At 42.9% G+C, this 18,625-nt stretch overlaps 2 protein-coding genes, 2 long non-coding RNA genes and 1 pseudogene across 4 annotated transcripts; 3 read left to right on the forward strand and 2 right to left on the reverse strand.

The window, feature by feature from the left end:
- The first annotated feature begins 4,217 nt into the window (after positions 1–4,217).
- LOC134326922 (uncharacterized) lies at positions 4,218–10,420 on the forward strand. The gene is made up of 3 exons (XR_010014642.1): positions 4,218–4,488; positions 7,527–7,616; positions 10,408–10,420. It is a non-coding gene; the product is annotated as an uncharacterized LOC134326922 (long non-coding RNA).
- LOC134327217 (5S ribosomal RNA) lies at positions 5,275–5,383 on the reverse strand (annotated as a pseudogene).
- A 15-nt stretch (positions 10,421–10,435) lies between the features above and the next one.
- LOC134326186 (C-type lectin 1-like) lies at positions 10,436–11,539 on the forward strand. The gene is made up of 3 exons (XM_063008379.1): positions 10,436–10,773; positions 10,981–11,313; positions 11,397–11,539. The coding sequence occupies exons 1-3, from the start codon at positions 10,530–10,532 to the stop codon at positions 11,537–11,539; spliced, it is 720 nt and encodes a 239-aa protein (XP_062864449.1). The 5' UTR covers positions 10,436–10,529.
- A 938-nt stretch (positions 11,540–12,477) lies between these two features.
- LOC134326918 (uncharacterized) lies at positions 12,478–12,958 on the forward strand. The gene is made up of 3 exons (XR_010014639.1): positions 12,478–12,554; positions 12,643–12,705; positions 12,804–12,958. It is a non-coding gene; the product is annotated as an uncharacterized LOC134326918 (long non-coding RNA).
- Positions 12,959–13,084: 126 nt separating this feature from the next.
- LOC134326187 (putative nuclease HARBI1) lies at positions 13,085–14,622 on the reverse strand. Its single transcript, XM_063008380.1, has 3 exons — positions 14,548–14,622; positions 13,588–13,684; positions 13,085–13,490 (listed from the first exon to the last, which is right to left on the reverse strand). The coding sequence occupies exons 1-3, from the start codon at positions 14,620–14,622 to the stop codon at positions 13,111–13,113; spliced, it is 552 nt and encodes a 183-aa protein (XP_062864450.1). The 3' UTR covers positions 13,085–13,110.
- Between the last annotated feature and the right edge of the window lie 4,003 nt (positions 14,623–18,625).

The raw sequence follows: 18,625 nt of genomic DNA on the forward strand, positions 1-18,625 counted from the left end.
AAATTAAACTTTCATATATTTTAGATTCATTGCACACCAACTGAAATATTTCAGGTCTTTTATTGTTTTAATACTGATGATTTTGGCATACAGCTCATGAAAACCCAAAATTCCTATCGCATATTTCATCCGACCAATAAAAGAAAAGTGTTTTTAATACAAAAAAAGTCAACCTTCAAATAATTATGTTCAGTTATGCACTCAATACTTGGTCGGGAATCCTTTTGCAGAAATGACTGCTTCAATGCGGCGTGGCATGGAGGCAATCAGCCTGTGGCACTGCTGAGGTGTTATGGAGGCCCAGGATGCTTCGATAGCGGCCTTAAGCTCATCCAGAGTGTTGGGTCTTGTGTCTCTCAACTTTCTCTTCACAATATCCCACAGATTCTCTATGGGGTTCAGGTCAGGAGAGTTGGTAGGCCAATTGAGCACAGTAATACCATGGTCAGTAAACCATTCACCAGTGGTTTTGGCACTGTGAGCAGGTGCCAGGTCGTGCTGAAAAATGAAATCTTCATCTCCATAAAGCTTTTCAGCAGATGGAAGCATGAAGTGCTGCAAAATCTCCTGATAGCTAGCTGCATTGACCCTGCCCTTGATAAAACACAGTGGACCAACACCAGCAGCTGACATGGCACCCCAGACCATCACTGACTGTGGGTACTTGACACTGGACTTCAGGCATTTTGGCATTTCCTTCACCCCAGTCTTCCTCCAGACTCTGGCACCTTGATTTCCGAAAACAGTACTTTGGACCACTGAGCAACAGTCCAGTGCTGCTTCTCTGTAGCCCAGGTCAGGCGCTTCTGCCGCTGTTTCTGGTTCAAAAGTGGCTTGACCTGGGGAATGCGGCACCTGTAGCCCATTTCCTGCACACGCCTGTGCACGGTGGCTCTGGATGTTTCTACTCCAGACTCAGTCCACTGCTTCCGCAGGTCCCCCAAGGTCTGGAATCGGCCCTTCTCCACAATCTTCCTCAGGGTCCGGTCACCTCTTCTCGTTGTGCAGCGTTTTCTGCCACACTTTTTCCTTCCCACAGACTTCCCACTGAGGTGCCTTGATACAGCACTCTGGGAACAGCCTATTCGTTCAGAAATTTCTTTCAGTGTCTTACCCTCTTGCTTGAGGGTGTCAATGATGGCCTTCTGGACAGCAGTCAGGTCGGCAGTCTTACCCATGATTGCAGTTTTGAGTAATGAACCAGGCTGGGAGTTTTTAAAAGCCTCAGGAATCTTTTGCAGGTGTTTAGAGTTAATTCGTTGATTCAGATGATTAGGTTAATAGCTCGTTTAGAGAACCTTTTCATGATATGCTAATTTTTTGAGATAGGAATTTTGGGTTTTCATGAGCTGTATGCCAAAATCATCAGTATTAAAACAATAAAAGACCTGAAATATTTCAGTTGGTGTGCAATTAATCTAAAATATATGAAAGTTAAATTTTTATCATTACATTATGGAAAATAATGAACTTTATCACAATATGCTAATTTTTTGAGAAGGACCTGTACAGTGTATCACAAAAGTGAGTACACCCCTCACATTTCTGCAAATATTTTATTATATCTTTTCATGGGACAACTCTATAGAAATGAAACTTGGATATAACTTAGAGTAGTCAGTGTACAGCTTGTATAGCAGTGTAGATTTACTGTCTTCTAAAAATAACTCAACACACAGCCATTAATGTCTAAATAGCTGGCAACATAAGTGAGTACACCCCACAGTGAACATGTCCAAATTGTGCCCAAAGTGTCAATATTTTGTGTGACCACCATTATTATCCAGCACTGCCTTAACCCTCCTGGGCATGGAATTCACCAGAGCTGCACAGGTTGCTACTGGAATCCTCTTCCACTCCTCCATGATGACATCACGGAGCTGGTGGATGTTAGTCAGTTTTCGAAGGGAGGGGATCATGCTCTGTTTCAGAATGTCACAGTACATGTTGGAATTGATGTTTCCCTCAATGAACTGCAGCTCCCCAGTGCCAGCAACACTCATGCAGCCCAAGACCATGATGCTACCACCACCATGCTTGACTGTAGGCAAGATACAGTTGTCTTGGTACTTCTCACCAGGGCGCCGCCACACATGCTGGACACCATCTGAGCCAAACAAGTTTATCTTGGTCTCGTCAGACCACAGGGCATTCCAGTAATCCATGTTCTTGGACTGCTTGTCTTCAGCAAACTGTTTGCGGGCTTTCTTGTGCGTCAGCTTCCTTCTGGGATGACGACCATGCAGACCGAGTTGATGCAGTGTGCGGCGTATGGTCTGAGCACTGACAGGCTGACCTCCCACGTCTTCAACCTCTGCAGCAATGCTGGCAGCACTCGTGTGTCTATTTTTTAAAACCAACCTCTGGATATGACGCCGAACACGTGGACTCAACTTCTTTGGTCGACCCTGGCGAAGCCTGTTCCGAGTGGAACCTGTCCTGGAAAACCGCTGTATGACCTTGGCCACCATGCTGTAGCTCAGTTTCAGGGTGTTAGCAATCTTCTTATAGCCCAGGCCATCTTTGTGGAGAGCAACAATTCTATTTCTCACATCCTCAGAGAGTTCTTTGCCATGAGGTGCCATGTTGAATATCCAGTGGCCAGTATGAGAGAATTGTACCCAAAACACCAAATTTAACAGCCCTGCTCCCCATTTACACCTGGGACCTTGACACATGACACCAGGGAGGGACAACGACACATTTGGGCACAATTTGGACATGTTCACTGTGGGGTGTACTCACTTATGTTGCCAGCTATTTAGACATTAATGGCTGTGTGTTGAGTTATTTTCAGAAGACAGTAAATCTACACTGCTATACAAGCTGTACACTGACTACTCTAAATTATATCCAAGTTTCATGTCTATAGTGTTGTCCCATGAAAAGATATAATAAAATATTTGCAGAAATGTGAGGGGTGTACTCACTTTTGTGATACACTGTATATATATATATATATATATATATATATACAACATAAAGAAGTACTGTTTGTTTGTTTATTAGGATTTTAACCTCATGTTTTACACTTTGGTTACATTCATGACAGGAACGGTAGTTACTCATAACACAAGATTCATCAGTTCTCAAGGTTATATCAAACACAGTCATGAACAATTTAGTGTCTCCAATTCACTGTGGGAGGGAGCCGGAGCACCCGGATGAAACCTACGCGGACATGGGGAGAACATGCAAACAACACAGAAATGACCCAGACCGCCCCACCTGGGGATCGAACCCAGAACCTTCTTGCTGGATCTTGTGACCTTGGCTGATGATCTACACCGGCTGTTAGATGCTGCAGAGTAGTGTTCATAGTTTTTACTCATGTATGAGAGGTGAATAAGCAAATGTGGCTCAGTGATGGTAGTGGACACTTGAATATCTACAAAAAATACAAGGGACAATCTTTGGGTTATAAAATTATATACGATCAGCCATAACATTAAAACCACCTCCTTGTATGTATACTCTTTTTTTATCAGCTCCACTAACCATATAGTTTACTAACCATTTACTGACTTTCCCTATGGGATTAATAAAGTTATCTATCTATAGGTGCACTTTGTAGCTCTACAGTTCCACTGTCGTCCATCAGTTACTCTGCATACTTTGTTAGCCCCCTTTTACCTTATTCTTCAATAGTCAGGACCTCCACATGAGCAGGTATTATTTAGGTGGTGGATCATTCTCAGCACTGCAGTGACACTGACGTGGTGGTGGTGTGCCTAGTTTGTGTTGTGCTGGTATGAGTGGATCAGACAGCATCGCTGCTGGAGTTTTCAAATACCGTGTCCACTCACTGTCCACTCTTAAATTATACACACCTGCTTTGTTGGTCCACCTTGTGGATGTAGTCAGAGATGGTAGGTCGTCTGTTGCTTATTATTGTATTACTATTATTGTTGTTGTTGTTCTTGTTGCTTATTGTAGCTTTTAAGTTTACATTATCCACAGTATTCAATGAACTTTAATTATTTTGCAGCTGTTGTCTAATGCTAGAAACTGTTAGCCTTTTAGCTAACGTTACCTGAAGTGTTTCAGTTCAGACTACCAGTTAACCTGAAACTCACTAGATAACATTACCTAACAGTTTCATTTCCAAATTGCTCTCTATCTTAATCCAAAACTCATTAAAAGACTTTCTGCTTACTTTTTGCTTAGTAAAAAGTTGTTAAGATTAAACGTTTATTTACCTCACACGAACGAACGATTCCTCTTTTTCAACGGCTCGCGTCGCACTGTTGCTATGGTGACGCTCGTTCCGCCGGCGCTGAATCAGAGACTGGACGCTGGGCCACAGCTGGACAACCAGCGTCGGCGCGCACGCGTTTCTACAAGCACCAGCCAAACCCAGCTGTGGTAACAACTGGGCCGGATCTGGCTACACTGATTCTGGCCGATTCTGACACTCGGCCGACTGTGCCGATAGAAAAGTGGGAACTGGGCCAGATGATTGTGCTAGCTGGGAAAGGCTGCTTTTTGGTAAGTTCCTACTAAAAAACTTTAAAGATCTTAAGAAAACCTTCCGGGAACGTTACTGGAACGTTACTTTAAACACATAAGAAAGAAAACCTTAAGGCAACTTTTAGATAACGTTCTCTGTTAGTTTTCATAAAACCATGAGAGAACGTTAGGTTTCATAGTTCCCGGAACGTTCCGGGAACAGCGCTGATTTTTTTACGAAAATAGAACGTTACCATAACGTTATGGGATGGTTCCCTAAAAATAACCATAGGGGAACCAAAATCTAACGTTACGGGAACGTTCTGTGTTAGCTGGGCCAACACTGCTCAGGTAGCTTTAGAGAGGACTACAGTCAGTCCTAGACGTTCTTCCAAGCAGTTTCTCTAATGTCATGTTTTGTTTTCCAACTCACATATTCACACCAGTAGAAGCTTAAAAATAACACTGCAAACCAACTAGTCTATAAGCACAAGAGGATTCATCTTTATAGACAGTGCTGTTTATGCTTTTACACTTTAAAACATGAGGAGTTTCAAAAAATAACAACAAACACAACAACAATTAATAATTATAAAAATAAAATAATAATAATAAAGTCACAAATCTGTATCTATTCAACAAGATGTAATGTATTTCTTGCACCACTAGATGGGGATGAACTCCACATATGAATTTATGAAATTATGAAGTCAGTAAAATGGTAAAGATTTAAATTAGTTTTTTAAGCTAGTAATAAATGCAATCCAAGGAAACGTTTGAAAATTTGCGCAGTTAAAAGTCATTCATTAATATTTACAGTATTAAAGCTTCCAGCACCTGGTACTCCCAGGCGGTCTCCCATCGAAGTACTAACTAGGCCCGACGCTGCTTAGCTTCCGAGATCGGGTGTTCTCAGGGTGGTGTGACCGTAAGCGAGAGACGCTGTAACAAGCTGCTTCTTATAGACGTCCGTCGCTCATGCAGCTTCAGACAATGAATATATATAATACTTAAATATTTAAGTATAATAAAAATACTTGAATTAATAATACTTAAATATTTTTTGAAGTATCTGTACTTTATTCGAGTGTAAAATTTTTCAGCAACTTTTACTTTTACTCCACCACATTACTGTGATACATTTATTAAAGAATTGTTGGACCAACTTAAAAAACTTACTTCAGTTGGTAACATGTAAATGAATTAAGTTTTATTAAGTTTAAAAGTTAGATTAACACAATTTCTTTCAGCCAGTTTTCAAATCAATAGTTTGCATTAATGCAGCTTAAATTTATGGTTAACTTGAACTTAAGTCAACTTAAAGTTTCCAAATTTTCCGACTCAATTATTTGTTTTACTTAAAAGTAAATTGTTACTCCTTACCAATCTACCAATTTACCAGTCATTTTAGTTTGGTACATGTAATTAAAATACTGTGCATTCAATTAAATTTTTAATTGGCTAAAGAAACAAAAACACTTGAATATGATGCATTTTTAAAACTTCATTAAGCACTCTTTATATATAAACTGTATATAAGTCACCAACACACAGTAGCTTTTTGACCAACACATGCATAAATTGCATAAAAAGTTGTATCATTCATGTCAACATTTTCAGCATGACATCGGATTTCAAACAAAACTCATAAAACCAGCCTTTACCCACCCTCCTGCCAGCCACCGAGTTAAGTTGATGACAATTTGATTTTTTTTTTTACTGAATATGTAGCTGGCTGCATATTTTGTACTGAACTATTCTGGAATGTAGACATTAGTCAGACTGATAAATAATTCAGCACCTATTCTGATTATTAATGAATTAAAAAATGTAACCAAAACTTCCACCTTCTTATAGGAGAATAACTGCATACACATTCTCACAAGTTCACTCACACTCGCAAATGCATGCACATACAAAAGCATGCCACTATGCTACCAACCAGTGGCTTCATGGAAAATATTATACATGCTATAGCATTTCTTTGTAATTGTCATCAGTGATCTTACCTGTACGCATTTGTGGTACAGGTACTCCTGCTCTCACAAAAAAATAATCAATGTAAAAGCACTTAACATTATGTTCTATGTTCAAATATGTAACATATTTGTTGTATTAGTGTGTCTCTTGGAACATAGAAAGGACCAATATATAAGAGGCTCAATTTTAACATTCTTTATAAACACTACATAAACACTGCACTACTTCCATTACATGGCATTAACTCATCTCTTTTGACCCATTTATCACAGACATCGTTGTATAATTCTTTTATTTATTAAGTGTTGGGGCTTAAACCATCAACCTTACTGGAATGTTGGGGCTTAAACCATCAAAATTACTGGAACACCCCTACCTGTTACTTCTTTACTTCTTTCTACCTGGTAAATTTTATGAGCAATGGTAATTGGCAAAGGTACTGAACTAGTGTTCAGAAGGTCACTAAATTAAGCCCCATTACTACCGAGTTGCTACTGTTGGGCCGCTAAACAAGGCCAAAGACAGTATTGACCTGTAGATGGTGAAAGACCTAAATTGTTTGCAACTTGCACTGAGAAACATTGTCTTTGAACTGACTAACGATTCACAGAAAAGGTTTGGCTCAAAGTGGTGAACCATGAACCATCCTTGCTTGTAAAGACTTAGTCTGTGGTGGACGCTCCTTTTAAATTCACTCTTGATGACCTCACCTGTTCAGAATAAAGTTACTTATATTACCATTGTCTTATTTTGACTGTCTCTACTTTTTCAAAAAAAATTGGCAAATTCTCCAAGGAATTTTGAGACCCACCTGGAAGCAGTTGAAGTACCAACAGTGCCGGTATACCATCTTTTGAGAACCAGAGTTTTAAGATTTTCTGCCTTGCGAAAAAGCCACAATGCAAAGTGTTTAAACAAATCACCAAAGCAACTTATTAACCTAGCAAATAAAGTTAATAAAGTAAGAAAATAAAGAGGCAGATGAACGTCTGTGTTTTCTTTACTTTAGTCAGCAAATCAACCTGAACTAAAGATTCACCCTCTTTAAGCTTCCCTTCCTAGCTGATAAAAAAAAGTAAAAAAGATACTTATTTCAGGTGGAACTGCCAGGAGAACTACAGTTCTTCAATTCTCTAGTAACAAAGAGGTGATGAAGAAGTTGCTGATCATCCTCCTGTTTCTCACAGGTAAGTGTAATATTTTTAAGTGTAGTATTTAACCACACAACCTGTTCCAACAGGTTCTGTTTCCCCTCTGAATGTTAAACAACCCCAACACCCCTAACCATTGACTTGGTTCTGCTTGAACTCGTCTTCTCTGTAATAAACTAGACAGTTACTTATTTGTATGTGTGTGATGTGTGTGATGAGTTTCTTCCCATGTGCTCAGTTTTTTTTTCTCTTAAATTCATAGCAGTGGAGTAGACGATCTGAACGCCATGATTTCTTTAAGATCTCTTGCTGTTCTAACAGTATCACTACATGATTACAAATATGATGACTGTGTGTTGGGCTCTGTTGGTAATAAAAATGGGTTATGATTGGAAAAATGACCATATAAATAACATTTTGGAAGGAAGCCATTACGGATGGGTGGATGAATGGATAGATGTATTAGATTAATGTATTAGAATGAGGACTGCATTGTCTGTCACCTAATCCTAACCTGCTTGCTCATTTGTCTGTGAGGTAAGGGTCACTCTGACCCACTTATGAAACCTGTTTTTCACATATTGACACAGATGTTACTTATAAAACTTGTTTTTTGCTAATTTGATTGGTTGCTACAGTCTGGGCAAATGGCCACCTGTCATAGCATTGTAGATCAGGGAGATGTGCCTGCACTGAATGGGTGGGGCGACTGGCCAGCGCGCCGTCCTGCTGGAGTAGACACAGATAAGATTGATTTAAAAGGGAAGTTGCCCATCAGTGTAGTGCAGTGACTCACCTGTGGAGTGGACACACTGCCCAGGACGTTTTTGATCAGTTGAGCGTCTGTCAAGACAGGCTCCCCACTATCACCACAACATTTACAAATGTCCTTTTTTCAGGTAAAATCCAAGGTTTTCTAAGTTGGTTGACCAAAGTAAGCTGATGGCCTTTGGTTTTTCAAAGATTTAGCAGCCTTACCAGAAGGAGTTACTATCAAGATAATCCCAATGTTACACTCATGATATGGTCTGCATCAACACAATTATTTAGTCCTTGTGTGGAAACAGAAGTTCGCTTTCAGAATCCTTTCAGTAGTCATCCATCCAGTAAAATATAAACTCATTGACAATGTGTCTGTGCAGAGAAGATTAGCATATTGCAGTAGCATTCCTGCTTAATCCATATTTATAGTACAGGTATATAGAAACATTTTACTCAAGAGAGTATTTTCCAGTTCTGGTTCCCTGTAAGATCAAAAGAACTGCTCAAAAGTAAATAAATGGTACCTAAAACCATATCTGTCCCGGAGAATAATAATAAAAAAAAAACAAAAAAAAAAAGTTTTAACTGGCACAAAAACACAAAACTTTTACGTGACCGCCCTCTTGTGAAAGCTTTATGTTATGTTATTTTGTAAGCCACAGTGGGACCAGATTGCATAATGTGGGTAGCTGGAAAAAAGTAAAAAAAAAAAAAAAAAACACGATGTATTAGATATAGTTAAAAATGTGTGAATGATGGGACATGTGAATTGATAAATGCAGTAATAGATGGAGATGTTTAACATTTATGTGTATGAAATTTAACATAGTTAGGAGTGGCAATAAGCCAATAAGAGGTTTTTTTGGAACCACAAAGCGAACACCACATTAAGGACTCAAAGGTCGATTTTAAAAGGTTCATTAAGAACAACAAAATCAAAAGACTTAGGGCAGGAATAACATAGGAGGTGCAACGAAGGAAGTGCGGGAACAATGGAGACTGAAAGGGAGTATGGAAGCATGGAACAGGAGATCCAGGTGAGGGGAAGAAGCTTGGCGTACAAGAAAAAATAAGTATGTTTGGTTTTCAGGAATGAAGAGAGCTGATCTCTGTGGGGAATAGCCTCAATGGACGATCTGGTGAGGAGTGAAGAGAAACCCCCAGAGGCTTTTAAATGCTATGTGATGAGGTGAAGATAGGGGGAAATCTATTGGTTGAACTATTTCAGGTTAAATTTGTGCAGTTACTTTTAGTGACGCCAGATAACGCCAAAGCTTTGCTGAGCAGAATATAATGAACACACATACCAAACAGAGTTATAAATATGTGGATGACATATGGATGGAATTATACACTGATCAGGCATAACATTAAATACAGCCCTGACCTGTCGAGGCATGGACTCCACTAGACCCCTGAAGGTGTGCTGTGGTATCTGGCACCAAGATGTTAGCAGCAGAACCTTTAACACCTGTAAGTTGTGAGGTGGGGCCTCCATGGATTGGACTTGTTTGTCTAGCACATCCCACAGAGGCTTGATTTGATTGTGACCTGGGGAATTTGGGCACCCTCACTGGTCTGCGGCTATGCAGCCAACAAAATGAGATGCCCTGTGTATTCTGACACCTTTCTATCAGAACTAGCATTTACTTCTTTAGCAATTTGAGCTACAGTAACTCGTCTGTTGGATTGAACCACACGGGCATCATGACCCTGTCACCGGTTTACCACTGTTCCTTCCTTGGACCACTTTTGATACTTGCATTTAATTCACTTTTTGAACTCACTCAAATGCTCGTGCTCGTCAATTTTTCCTGCTTATAACATCAACTTTGAGGATAAAATGTTCACACTTAATATATTTCACCCACTAACAGGTGCCGATCAAGAAATAATCAGTGTTATTCACTGCACCTGTCAGTGCTCAGAATGTTATGCCTGGTCAGTGTAGATGGATAGAGTTATAGAAGGATCGGTGTTGTTAATATTTTGTCACGTATTCATACGATCAGATGTTTCATTCAGGTGTTTGAACTTTTATTTTAAATCTAAATCTGGTCCACAGGAGCGGCCCCCCTAGTCCTCCGTAAATACTACTTGATACAGCAGAGCAAAACGTGGAACGACTCGCAGACTTACTGCAGAGCCACGTACACCGACCTGGCTACCATCGAAAGTGACGCCGACATGCTCAAACTTCAGAACGAAGCTCTGAAACAACAGTTCAGTTCTGATGCCTGGTTTGGACTTCACAAAGAATTGCACGACTGGCGCTGGTCCAGCAGTAATGGGCCACCAGGAACCGTGAACAAGTGGGCTAATGGTGAACCAGACAATAAGCAATACCAGGAAGAGTGTGGGTTTATGGATGACTCTGGTACTTGGGGGGATGCAGCCTGTGCATTGTCATGGCCATTTTTGTGTTATGATGGTAAGTGAACCCTCAGCGTCCACAATGCTGACTTAAGATTTCACTCCTGTCTGAATATCTCTAAACCAAACACACAACTTTAAACTTGTTGATTCAGAAAAATCTAAATCTAATGTTTTTACAGCATTTAGAAATGCCAGCGTGATCAGATATGTATTGAAATATTTTTTTAGATAATTACATGTTTTGTGTTTTCTAATTTCACAGGGACAAAAACTGGTAGCGGCAAGTACGTCTACATCTTTACCAGTAAGACCTGGTTTGACGCTCAGAGCTACTGCAGGCTGCACTACACTGACCTGGCCATCATAAGAGATCCAACTGAAAATTCCCTCCTAGGTATATTATTCACGTGGATGACTTGGATCGATCTGTTTAGGACCACCTGGAAGTGGCTAGACCAGACCAACCTGGCCAACATCACCTGGAAGTCTGGACAACCTGATAATTCATTATCACTTGAAGACTGTGGTTATTTATCTAATTTTCAGGCCGGTGATGCTCGGTGCTCGGACCTCAAACCTTTCTTCTGTCATGGAAGTGAGTTAAAGTTGCTTCCTGTCTTATTTTCATAATTCTTCATAATATCAGCTTCATTTGTATCTGTTTCTGTATGTGAATAGTTATAACAGGCCAGAAGCAGATCCTGAAGTTCAAGGTTCGGTCAGATCAGGACGTGAACGATCCTGCAGTGCAGGCAGCATTACTGGAGAAGGTAGGTCTTATTTTCTACTCTCAAGGTTCTTGCTGCTTCATTCTCCAATGATTCATACTCTGGATTTTTTGGTGTTTATACTACACTGTCGAGTCACATTATTATGACCACTTCCTACTTTCGATGGCTGCAGCACATAGCTTATGAAGGAAGTCTCGTTTGGTGAGCTGGCTAGGTGGTTATATAAGATGTGAAAGGCACTCCTTTCACATCATCATATTTCACACCAATAGAGCAGGAAATGTTAATGTCTGTGTATGCAGCTTATGAAATTATATTTCGGCATAAAAGTAATACAGCAGCAGCAGCAGCAAAGGAAAGGGAGTCAGCTTCGCAAAAAATTGCGAAACGAGTTAATGCGTGAGTTAAAATTAAATAAAAAAAACTAATTCACTTAGTGAAAGGATATGGAAAAATAATTTTAATATTTGTCTTGATTTGTACACTTTTTTTTTTTATTAACCTAGGTGTAATCCAAGTGGGATTAAACGCACATGGCAGCAAATGAAGATGAAATATAAAAACATAGTACAAAGTGGTATGACTTGTACATAACTACCTAATGTTCTTACTTTTATCAAGCTAGGTATGCCCTACAGTTGATTATGGTTTTGCAGCTAATAGGAAAAAGGCTGAAGTAAGAAAAACAGGAGGGGGGCCACCACCACTGCCTTTCACCCAGGCAGAGGAGCTTGCACTGTCACAGAACAGTGGCAGGCCTATAACTGATGGAATCACTGGAGGGAGCTCATCTGAGCCAACAACCCCCCAGGACACAACTCTTTATGTTAAAGGCATGTTCATTACATTTATTAGTTTCTAGTTCATAAACTGTGAGAACTGCATTGATAGTCTAAACATGTTTTAATGCCATCTCCCCAGTGATTGGTGGTGTGGTGCAACCAAATGAGCCTCCTGCAGTTGTAAGTGATCTTAATGTTCCTAAATCTTACTTGATGTGTATAAATATCTTTCTGTTAAACAAAAAACAAAATTCCTGTTGCAGGATGATGATGAAACAATCTCTGCTGCCTCAGAGTGGGAGGATCCTGGAAGGTCTATGGAGGTACAGTATACGTTGCATATGTTGAATATGTTGACCATGGTATTTCATTTGATTAAACATGGTAATGTGTGTGACTGTCCTATAACAGAATGTGATTGGTGATCATGAATCTGATGAGGAACCATCCACCTCCAAAGCTCAGCTTGGAACAGTAAGAATATGTTTATGTCTCAATAAATATCTAAAATATTTAGAACACAAAGCTATTTATTTTAGCATAACATGGTATTTTTGTCTCTTTCTTTCAAGTTGGCTGTAAAGGATTTATACAAGGTCCACCTGAAAAAAACAAATTGAAAAGTGTGATCTTCAGATGGAACATATAAAACTCCAAATAAAACAGACAAGACTGGAAATTGAGTTGCTGGAATATAAATTAAAGGTGGGAGTAGTTGCTGTGAGTGTATATATGTTCTTACCAAGAATAAGGACAAGAAAATTAACTTGTTGGCATTTTTTTTTTTTTTCAGGAAATAAAGAAATCATAAACAGAAATTAAGTTGTCCTCAGTTTATATTGTAAAGGGCAGATGGGTAAGGAAAATGGTGAAAAATAATCAATCAGAGAAATAGTGATTGCAGATTGAATTTCTGACAATTCGACCATTTCTGTGTTCAGGTACATTAAGATGAGGTTCCTCCTCATCATTTATTTGGGGTATGGCAGGATGTTGCTCCCTTCTGATAGTGGCAATGTTGTGCAATACCACACATGCCACTATAATGTCACATGCCCTCTCTGGGGTGACCCTGAGCCCCCGCAGGCACTGAAACCTGGCCTTGAGGATCCCGATTGTCATTTCAACCTTTGCTCTTGTTCTGCAGAGGGCCAGGTTGTAGCGTGACTGTGGTCCAGGCTCAGGGTCAGGGTATGGCGTCATCACATATGGCATGCAGGGATACCCTCTGTCTGCAACAAGGAGGCCGTCGTATTGTCCTGTAAGCACACAGGGGGTGCAGTGATTTAAAACCGAAACAATGTAACAATACACTGAATGTGAATCCCACCCATAGCAAAAGTGCCACAGGCTTACCCTGATCAAATTTATTGTATAGTGCAGACTCGTGAAAAATCCTTGCATGATGCACAGAGCCTGGCCATTTGGCTTCAACATTTGTAATAATGTTGATCTTAATGGAGGAGAACAATAAGTTTATGTAATGTATTAAATGTTAGACTTTTATTTTTTAAAAAATTAGTACATTTATGCTGGTCACTACTTGTATATTAATGCTGTGGAAGGATTTTCTGTTTATTTCATTCATTTCATTTTCATTTTCAGCATTTAGCAGACGCTTTTATCCAAAGCGACTTACACAATGAGCGGAACACGATGAGCAATTGAGGGTTAAGGGCCTTGCTCAGGGACCCAACAGTGGCGACTTGGTGGTGGTGGCGGGGCTTGAACCGGCAACCTTCTGCTTACTAGTCCAGTACCTTAACCACCAAGCTATCACTGGCCCCATGTTTACATAATCCCCTTCATTTTTCGGCAGGTGCTTTAATTGGAATGTGGGTTCCATCCATGCATCCAATGACTCTTGGAAATCCTAAAATATTAAATGTTGCAGAGCTATTTATCTTTTACTTCCCATTTGTTTGATCATTTTGTAATCTTTGTTAATAAAGACAAACCTGCAATTCTGTGGAATTCCTCTTTGATGTTCATTATAGGCTTATGCCCAGGGAACACCACAAAATTGTACAACAGCCGTTTTAATGCTAGGCATACTTTGCGGACTGACCGACATACAGTTGCCTTGCCTATGTGTTCAGCATCTCCTACATTGTATAAAAAAGATCCATTGGCAAAAAAACGGAGAGCAATGCATAAAGTCTGCAAAGACGTGAGGGCTGATCCACGATGTGTAATATTTGAAATGTGTGGCTTAAGAATATTGTTTAGGTATATAATTGACTGCGAGGAAAAACAGTAACGTTCGCGGAGAAATTCATCGGGAAATGAAAGTATGTCTAATCTGGGTCTAATTACTCGTTTGCGATGAAGAGCTCTGCGAATAATTTGCGCTTCGATATCAACTGGATCCTGGAGAAAAGGACACGCCATGTTTGCATGAGAAAAGTGTGTGTAACCCCGGATTAGGTTTAAGTTAACCTGCCAGTGAGCAGGTTAGCTTCAGAGCGTAAGTTGCTATAGTAACTGACTCAGGTTCTCTTTAATCTCGGTTTCTGGAATGGAAAACCCCGAGTTTTCGTTAATTCTGAGTTAACTTACCTGGTTTAATCACTTAACCCGCTTTCTGGAATACCCCCCAGGGCACCTCTACAGAAAGTGGAGGAGAACAGAGTAGAACTTGAAATTGAGTATGAAGTGGGACAGGTTGCCAGTGTAGCTGATAAAGATTTGGAGTGATGTAATATATGAAAGAACTCGAGCATCAAAGAACATACTGAAGAACATACTGTATGATTTTGTTGGGATGACCGATCTAAACGGGACGAGATGAACGCATCTTCGTGTGTGTTAAGAGCTCCTCCTGAGCTGCTGTTCTCTGTGGCCTCCCCTCTGGTGGTTTTGGCGACATCTAGTGGTGGCTGAAGGTACTTCTCCTCCCATTCCAGCCAATAGATCTCTCCCCTGCTTAATTTGACTCACCTGGCCCTAATTACCTTCTCATCAGCCTCCTTGTTATAAGCCCCTGCCTTCCTCTCGGTCACCACCAGATTGTCAGTTGCTGTTTGCTATGCACACTGCCTGGTTCCCTTTTAGCCTACTCTTTGCTCTTGTGTTCCTGCCTTGTCTGCCTGGTTTCTGGATCCCAGCCTGCTGTTCGCTCCTGTGTTCCTGCCTTATCTGCCTGGTTCCTGGATCCCAGCCTACTCCTCGTTCCTGTGTTCCTGCCTTGTCTGCCTGGTTCCTGGATCCCAGCCTGCTCTTCGCTCCTGTGTTCCTGCCTTATCTGTCTGGTTCCTGGATCCCAGCCTGCTCTTCGTTCCTGTGTTCCTGCCTTGTCTGCCTGGTTCCTGGATCCCAGCCTGCTCTTCGCTCCTGTGTTCCTACCTTATCTGTCTGGTTCCTGGATCCCAGCCTGCTCTTCGTTCCTGTGTTCCTGCCTTCTCCGCCTGGTTCCTGAATCTCTCATAACCCTGCCTCCTGTGGTTACTGTCAGCCTCCAAGCTCGCCAGTAGGAGTGGGGATTCTGACGAGCTCAAGACCCACTACCCCACCTCTTCGTCCTCGCCTCCAGGTCCCTGCTACCCTATGCTTCCCCGGGAATCCAGTGTCCCTCCTTGCACTCATCGATTCCGGGTCGAAGGACAATCTTATCGATGAAAGCCTTGCCACCCAAAAAGGGTGCGTCTTGGAGGTTCTCGACACCCCTGTAACCGCTTTTGCTCTGGATGGGCGCATGTTTGCTCGAATTACTCACCGTACGGCCCCGGTTACCCTAGTCCTTTCGGGCAATCATCGCGAGTCCATCCGTTTCTCGGTAGTCAAGACTCCCAAGTCCCCTCTGGTTTTGGGGTTCCCACGGCTCTCAACACATAATCCTCATCTTGATTGGCAGCAGGGAAAGATCACTGCTTGGAGCGATCTCTGCCACTCCCGGTGTTTACAGTCAGCAGTCCATCCCTCTAGCCCTCGTACCGACCCCCCTCCTTCCATCGACGATGTTGACCTCTCCCAGGTCCCCTCCGAGTATCATGATCTTCAGGAAGTATTTAGTAAGGACCGAGCTCGATCTCTTCCTCCCCACCGGCCCTCCAACTGCGCTATTAATCTCCTCCTCGGGGCCGCACTTTCCACCAGCCGTCTTTACCACCTGTCTCGTCCGGAGCGTGAAGCCATGGAGAATTACCTCTCTGAGTGTCTTGAAACTGGTCTCATCCGTCCCTCCTCCTCTCCCCTCGGTGCAGGGTTCTTCTTTGTGGAGAAAAAGGATAAGTCCTTGAGGCCTTGCATAGACTATCGGGCGCTGAACCAGATCACGGTCAGGAACAAGTATCCCCTTCCGCTTTCGTCCTCTGTTTTCGACTCTCTGCAGGGTACTACTATTTTGAGTAAACTTGACCTCCGCAACGCCTACCACCTGGTGCATATTCGGGAAGGTGATGAGTGGAAGACGGCCTTTAACACCCCCCTCGGCCATTTCGAATACTTGGTGATGCCCTTTGGGCTGACCAACGCCCCCGCAGTCTTCCAGGCCCTGGTAAATGACGTCCTACGCGATTTCCTGTACCCTTTCGTGTTCGTTTATTTGGACGACATATTGATTTTTTCCCGGTCCCCTGAGGAGCACGTCATTCATGTCCGGTGGGTCCTGTCTCGCCTGTTGGAAAACAGGTTATTCATCAAGGCTGAGAAATGCGAGTTCCACACGAATTCCATCGCCTTCCTCGGCTTTGTCATCCAGCCAGGGCGAATTAAAGCTGACCCCGAAAAGATCTGTGCCATTACTGAGTGGCCTGTTCCTTCCTGCCGTAAGGCCTTGCAACGCTTTCTAGTGTTCGCAAACTTTTACAGGAGCTTCATCCGCAACTACAGCAGGGTAGCGGCCCCCCTAACTCGCTTGACCTCCACCAAAGTCCCCTTCTCCTGGCCCCTGGAAGCTCAGACTGCCTTCGACCGTCTCAAGGTTCTGTTCACCTCTGCTCCCGTCCTTTCTCAACCAGATCCCTCGAAGCAATTCCTTGTGGAGGTTGACGCATCTTCTTGTGGAGTTGGAGCGGTCCTTTTCCAACGCTCTAGCCCAGACAACAAGCTTCATTCCTGTGCCTTCTTCTCCAAACGGCTCACCCCCTCGGAGGCAAATTACGATGTAGGTAATCACGAGCTCCTGGCAGTCAAACTCGCCCTGGAAGAGTGGAGGCACTGGCTGGAGGGAGCAAGACAGCCTTTTGTGGTCTGGACAGATCATAAAAATCTTTCTTATGTCCAGACAGCAAAACGGCTGAACTCCCGCCAAGCCCGATGGGCTCTATTCTTTAGTCGTTTCGACTTTACCCTGACTTACTGCCCAGGCTCCCGCAACACCAAACCTGACGCGCTCTCGCGCCAGTTCATTTCCGAGGACACTCCACCCTCCGACGACTCCATCTTGCCTTCCAATTGCGTCCTAGCCGGGGTCACCTGGGATATCCAGGAAGCTATTAAAGAAGCCCTAGAACAGGAACCCGACCCTGGAGATGGGCCTTCCAACCGCCTGTTTGTCCCGACTGCTGTACGACCGGCTGTCCTCAGATGGGGACACTGCTCCAATTTCGCCAGCCATCCTGGAGCTAATCGCACAGAGTCCCTCCTTAGGCGTCACTTCTGGTGGCCTTCCCTGGAAGCAGACACCAGGGAGTTTGTGGCTGCCTGCGCCACCTGCGCCCGCAGTAAGTCCTCTCACACCCCCCCCGCCGGTCTGCTCCAGCCTCTTTCTGTCCCTGGACGTCCCTGGTCTCACATCGCCCTGGATTTTGTCACTGGCCTTCCGGAGTCTCAGGGAATGACGACCATTTTGACGGTAGTGGACCGTTTTTCCAAGGCGGTTCGGCTGGTAGCCTTACCCAAGCTCCCTTCAGCCCTTGAGACGGCTCAGCTCTTATTCGACCAGGTCTTCAAGATCCACGGTATTCCCCTGGACATTGTATCCGACCGCGGTCCTCAATTTGTGTCCCAGGTCTGGCGTGCTTTCTGTAAAGCCCTGGGAGCCACAGTCAGCCTCTCGTCCGGTTTCCACCCCCAATCCAACGGGCAAGCGGAAAGAGCTAACCAGGAGGTGGAAGCCGCCCTGCGTTGTATGTCGGCCAACAGCCCCTCTCTCTGGAGCACCCACCTCGCGTGGGCCGAATATGCCCATAATACCCTCACCTGCTCTGCCACTGGCCGATCCCCGTTTGAGGCCTCCCTTGGCTACCAGCCACCACTATTCTCTGAACAAGAGGCAGAGGTGGCAGTTCCCTCAGTTGAGCACCACTTTCGGCGCTGCAGGAAGATCTGGAGGTCCGTACGAGCTACCCTGCTTAAGTCCCAGACCGTCACCCAGCGTTCGGCCAACCGCCACAGAAAACCTAGTCCGCAGTATCTCCCGGGCCAGTCAGTGTGGTTGTCCTCCAGAAACATA

This window comes from Trichomycterus rosablanca, chromosome 14 (genome assembly GCF_030014385.1).
Source record: "Trichomycterus rosablanca isolate fTriRos1 chromosome 14, fTriRos1.hap1, whole genome shotgun sequence".
NCBI lineage: Eukaryota > Metazoa > Chordata > Actinopteri > Siluriformes > Trichomycteridae > Trichomycterus > Trichomycterus rosablanca.